Genomic DNA, 6,000 nt, shown 5'->3' on the forward strand with positions numbered 1-6,000 from the left:
AGACTAGAAAGACACCTTAGTTATAATACTGCGCCAAAAAGATATAGAAAAGGGTAGCTGTATTATGACCTTTTTTTTTTTTTTTGCCAGCATTGGGGCTTAAACTCGGCGGTGCCTTGAACTTGTTCAGCTTGCTTGTTTGACTTGCACTCTACCAATTGAGGCATGCCTCCAGCCGTGCTTTTTGCTGGTTATCTTGGAGATGGAATTTTATGGATTTTTCTACCTCGGCTGACTTTGAACCACAATCCCACCAGATTTCAGCTTCTTGGATAGCCCAGATTACAGGCATAAGCCTAAAGGAAGAGGTTCATCATAACTGTTTTGAACAACAAAACCTTACTATTCTATTATGTCCAGAACAAAGCTAAGGCATTGCTTAATAACCTAGTAGGTATTTTACAGGTTAACCTAAAAATTGGTTGGTATTTGTATGGAATTGCTGGTATCAGAGTAACTAAGTTAAAACTAAGTTAAAAACTAAGATATGGGCCCAAGGGGAAAGAACAGAGTGTTGAAGGTGACTGGGTTAGAGTCTCTCATCAACAAAGCAGAAGCTTCCATGTTTCCGATACACATAACCACTGCACGATATTGTCAAGTGAAAGTTTAAAACATTGAGATATCAATCCTTAGCAAAATATGATTTTATTAAAGTGTGGCATCAAGTCAAGAAAATTAGACCCTTTTCCCCTCAGCATCACCAAATCTAGTTCCTAGGCCTTCCTAATTCTCAGCTGCCTCCTTGAACTTCATATACACCTATCTGGTTCCCTGGCTGAGCTCAAGCCTTGGAGGCTCAGCACTCCAAGTCAAGAGAGTCAAATACTCCAGGGGCACCTAGTAAGAAATTTAAAGGACATTACACTCCATTATAACACAAACGAATGCATTAGGAAATCACATTACTGTAAGCGCTGCTGCTCTTCTGAGAGTCTCCCAGGTCTCAGTAGACATTACCTCATTTCTCCTTGTGAGAACTCTTGTGAGACTAAGAGCAGCCACACATTTTAATAGGTCAAAGGAATCTGTCCTGTGGCCAGGGTTGTTTCCAGAACCTCGAGCCAGGAAGCAGTCAGCCTGATTGCTCTGCCCGGATCTAGCCATCCTACAATGCCACCATCATTTCAGGGTCCCCTCGCCGGAAGTGCCCAGGGGAACTGGTGGGGAAGAGAGCATGCCACGTCTGCATGCTGAACCCAGCCAGCGCAGTGCTGTAGCACCACCCCTCACCGACTTGTTTTGGTACCCAGGTTCTGAGATCTCCTCTTCCTTTAAAGAGAAGTGTGTTCACCCTGGTGTAGGTCAGAGCCATCACACACTGAAATGGAAAACACCGAGGCGGGGGTCTGGGGTCTCGTGTCTCTCTGCCCATTCGCTCCTCTCTCTTCTGCCTGCTTTCTTCTCGCATCTGAAATTCTCCCATGGTCCTGGCCTCTTCAAATGCCACCCGCCCACATCTGCCAATCCCAGTCAGTTCCTGCTCCCACCCGCCCACATCTGCCAATCCCAACCAGTTCCCAGCTCCCACCCGCCCACATCTGCCAATCCCAATCAGTTCCCAGCTCCACCCGCCCACATCTGCCAATCCCAGTCAGTTCCCTGCTCCCACCCGCCCACATCTGCCAATCCCAACCAGTTCCCAGCTCCCACCCGCCCACATCTGCCAATCCCAGTCAGTTCCCAGCTCCCACCCACCCACATCTGCCAATCCCAGTCAGTTCCTGGCTCCCAGGTTCTCACACCCTGTTCCTACCTCCATCCCCCTCCATCAAAAGGTGTCAGCCCACTGTCCAGGTTCTACCTGGGCACTAGCTGCCTCGCTGCCTCTCAACGGGCAATTCCAGTGAAGAACATAAGCTCCTGAGACCACCTGGCCCAACGCGTTGCCTGCCGAAGAACTGCCGAAGCTACGTGCTTTCATTACAGAGAAGCTTCTAGAAATCATATCACCATGGTGGAAATGTCATCCTGGTGGCGAATGCTGAGCCATACAGGAAGGACATCTCCAGAACACGATGCCTACCAGTGAGCCTTAAAACCCCTATCAGAGGCTCAAAACACTGTAGGTACTTCTGAGTGCCCCCTTCCTACAAGTAGCCATCAGGGAGGAGAGAGATGGAGGGCCATGGAAGCAAGACAGCATGGAGTCCACGCTCACACACCAGTGTCTGCTTGCAGAAATAAGGTATGAACTGAGCCATGTGGATCTTCCCCGTGCACCAGCCCAAGGAATGAGAGCGTACCTCAGTCTGCTTCCTACCACACGTGAACAACCCTGCCTGTGCAAGCAGAGAAAGCACAGGCACAAGAGACTGGGGACTGGGCTGGGGATGTGGCTTAGTGGTAGAATGCCTAGCATGCATGAAGCCCTGGGTTCGATTCCTCAGTACCACATACACAGAAGAAGCCAGAAGTGGTGCTGTAGCTTAAGTGGTAGAGTGCTAGCCTTGAGCAAAAGAAGCTTAGAGACAGTGCCCAGGTCCCCAGTTCAAGTCCCATGACTGGCCAAAAGAGAGACAGAGAGAGAGAGACTGGGAAGTGATTCCAATGGTCAGGAACGAGTCCCGGGAAGCCGCTGTGGAGCTGGTCATGCTGCAGCGATGGTCCCACCTATGGGACAGCAGTGGAAGGATTTTGCTGAACCCAGAGGACAGTCTGAGCCCTAAAGCTGCTCTGTCCCAGCAGGACTGTGGCCATTTCCTACTTCTTCTCCACAAACCCAGAGCCCCATGTCCAATCTCATTTCGTTTTCTGGGAGTTTTACACTTAAATCCATCAGCAGCTGAGCCGCTGGAGAAGGATTGCTGGGAATATTCATCCTCCCTCATCTCCAGCCTCCAGGCCTAAATGCCTTCTTCCATCAGCATAAAATTATGTCATCCGCAAGAAAACGGATGGAATTGCAGACCTCCATGCTGAGAGAGATAAGCCAGGCTCACAAAGACAAGTATCATGTTTCTCTCATCTGCAAAATCTAGACGTTCAAGGAGGAAGGGGAGTTTTTTGGTCCTGTTTCTGGAAGGACGAATCTGCTTCTGAATGGCCAATATCACTTAATGCCACTTTCTCCAAGGGCTACAACTGGTTTCAGAAAAGTCAATCCTCAGTTACTTCAAGTAGTCTTGAGTCACAGGCAAAGACCAGCACCCCAGACAAGTCCTGGGTAACTTTACTGCCTTGGCCAATTGCACTTCCTGTTTTCATTCTGTTCATCTTTTTCAACATTCAATCTTTTTTTTTTTTGAACCAGTCTTGGGGCCTTGAACTCAGGGCCTGAGTACTGTCCCTCAGTATTGTCACTCAAGGCTGATGCTCTACTACTTGAGCAGCAGCTCTACTTCTGGCTTTTTTGGTGGTTCATTGGAGTTAAGAATCTCATGAGCTAGGTGCTGGTAGTTCAAACCTATAATCCTACTCAAGAAACTGAGAGCCAGGCGCTGGTGGCTCACACCTGTAATCCTAGCTAGTCAGGAGGCTGAGATCTGAGAATTGTAGTTCAAAGCCAGCCCAGGCAGGAAAGTCTGTGAGACTCTTATATCTTCAATAAACCACCAGAAAACCGAAAGTGGCACTGTGGCTCAAATAGAAGAGTGCTAGCCTTAAGCTGAAGAGCTCAGGGACAGAGCCCAGGCCCAGATTCAAGCCCCATGACAGACAGACAGACAGAAAGAAAAGAAAAGAAAAGAAAAGAAAAGAAAGGAAGGAAGGAAGGAAGGGAAAGAAAAGAAAAGAAGCTGAGATCTGAGGATTACAGTTTGAAGCCAAGCCAGGGCAGGAAGGTCCATGAGAATCCAATCTCCAATGGACCACCAGAAAGTTGAAAGTGGAGCTATGGGTCAAGTGGTAGAGTGCTAGCTTTGAGTGAAGAGCAAAGGGTCAGTGCCCAGGCCCTGAGTTCAAGCCTCACTACCAGCACCAAAAAAACCCCAACAGTAACAACAGGGCTGGGAAGGTGGTAGAGTGCTTGCCTCGCATGCATGAGGCTCTGGGTTCGATTCCTCAGCACCACATAAGTAGAATAAAGCTGGAAGCGGTGCTGTGGCTCAAATGGTAGAGTGCTAGCCTTAAGCTGAAGAGCTGAGGGATAGTGCCCAGATCCAGAGTTCAGGCCCTATGACTAACAAAAACAAACAAACAAACAACAACAACAAACCCAAGAGTCTCATGGACTTTGCTGCCCAGGCTGGCTTCAAACTGTGATCCTTAGATCTCAGCTTCCTGAGTAGCCAGGATTATAGACGTGAGCCAATGGCAAACAGCTCAACGTTCAACTTTAATACTGATGTCCCTTCAACAGTTTGAATTGGCCTATGATAGGAAAGTCATGCCCAAACCAAAGTGACCTGTATACAATTTCATCCATTCAACACATTATTAACACCACACCTGTGGAAACCTGCTTGTGTGTGGCACATTCTAAGCTCTAGGGATACATCAATGAACCAATGGACCAAAAATCAAAAAAATCCCCATCTTACAGCATTCTGACTGTAGTGCTGAGGATATAATGAGACAAATTAACCAGATAATGTAAAGTGGAAAAGAAGAAACATTTGCACAAAAGCAGGGTGCTGAGGTGAGTCTTACTGAGAAAGTCGTGCCAGAATAAAGACCTGAAGTCAGAGAGTAGAACTTAACAATGTCTCAGGCTGACAGATCAGCAAGGGCAAAGGCCCTGAGATAAGTAAGTGCCCAGCATATTCAGAGAGTTGCTACCTATGTGTATGTTTTCTACTCAAGGCTTTGTAAGATCATCAGATGACTAGATCTGCTACGTAAATACTCTTTCCCCAATATCAACACAAGCACAGCAAGCAGAAAGGAATTTCAGGCCAAACAGCAAAGAAGATTTACTGTTAATGCCTAAAGTCAGCACTCCCAAGCCCACTTCAAACTAGGATACTGATAATTAGATGGAAGGGTAACTAAGCCTTTTTGCCATCTAAATACACTGCCAGAATGAATCGACAGTCTTCCAGTAACCGATGTATACAAGAAAACATATTGAATATATCACTATACTAGATCTCAATGCTTTCAAGGTATAATCCTATATACCATTGAGATGAGACTTCATATTGAAGTTAATTTCCTAGCACTTAAAAACCCAGAAAAATGCCTACGTGTTCACCTTCCACTGTCCATTACAGGAAGTTGCACTGTTAGGTAAAAACACTTTCAAACTTTCCCACAGAGAACAGAATTGCTGAGTTAGGAGGGTTTTCAGCAACTGAGGTACTCTTAGGTCCTGTTTCCTAACTCCAGCCTTGCAGAAACAGTGTCTCTTGCCTGTAACTTGCACCTCAAAACTCCTGTAGTAAACACTTATTCAAACAGCCTGGCAACAGTCACGCTATGACTTCTCAAAAATCATCCTCCCCCCGGCCTTTTCGTAAAAATTCCATGAAGTTTTTTTTCCAAAAACACTTAACTGCAATTGATTTCATTTCAAAAATACTGGGTTCTAATGACTCATGTCCATAATCCTAGGATTAGCCTACTTCAGAGGCTGAAAATGGGGGGATCGTGGTTCAAATCCAGCCTGTCCAGAAAAGTTCACAAAGCAGCCTTCCCCTTCTCAGTCGATGGCTGTACATAGAGGTGCATGTCTGTCATCAATTACTTTTTAAATGCTACTGCCCGTCATTACCTTTGCTTTGTTAATTCTGTCATACTGCATCTGACTTACGGTGATGGCATTTCTTTCTTATCAAAAACACAAATCGAGACTAGAGAAGAACATGAAAGCTCTCCGTTGGGAGAGTCCCAGATTCTGATGAGCTCTCAACGCGTAGAAGCATTTTTTTCTTTGCTTTTTTAAAATGGTTTTTGCTTTTATTTGTGTCGGGTGCTGTCCCTGAGCTTTTTCACTACAGGCTAGTGCTTTACCACTTGGAACCACAGCCTCACGTCTGGTTTTCTGATGGTTATTTGGAGACAAGAGTCTCATGGCCTTTCTTGCCTGGGCTGGCTTCAAACCATGATACTCAGATCTTC

The 6,000-nt window shown here is 46.3% G+C and overlaps 1 protein-coding gene across 1 annotated transcript in view; it reads right to left on the reverse strand.

The window, feature by feature from the left end:
* Positions 1–1,426, reverse strand: part of Prune2 (prune homolog 2 with BCH domain) — a 181,151-nt gene extending 179,725 nt beyond the window's left edge. The window contains exon 1 of the mRNA XM_042665612.1: positions 1,295–1,426. Within this exon, the coding sequence (XP_042521546.1) occupies positions 1,295–1,426 (132 nt within the window). The remainder of the gene's footprint in view (positions 1–1,294) is intronic.
* Between the last annotated feature and the right edge of the window lie 4,574 nt (positions 1,427–6,000).

This window comes from Dipodomys spectabilis, unplaced genomic scaffold (assembly GCF_019054845.1).
Source record: "Dipodomys spectabilis isolate Male_0828 unplaced genomic scaffold, ASM1905484v1 ptg000335l, whole genome shotgun sequence".
NCBI classification, from domain to species: Eukaryota; Metazoa; Chordata; class Mammalia; order Rodentia; family Heteromyidae; genus Dipodomys; species Dipodomys spectabilis.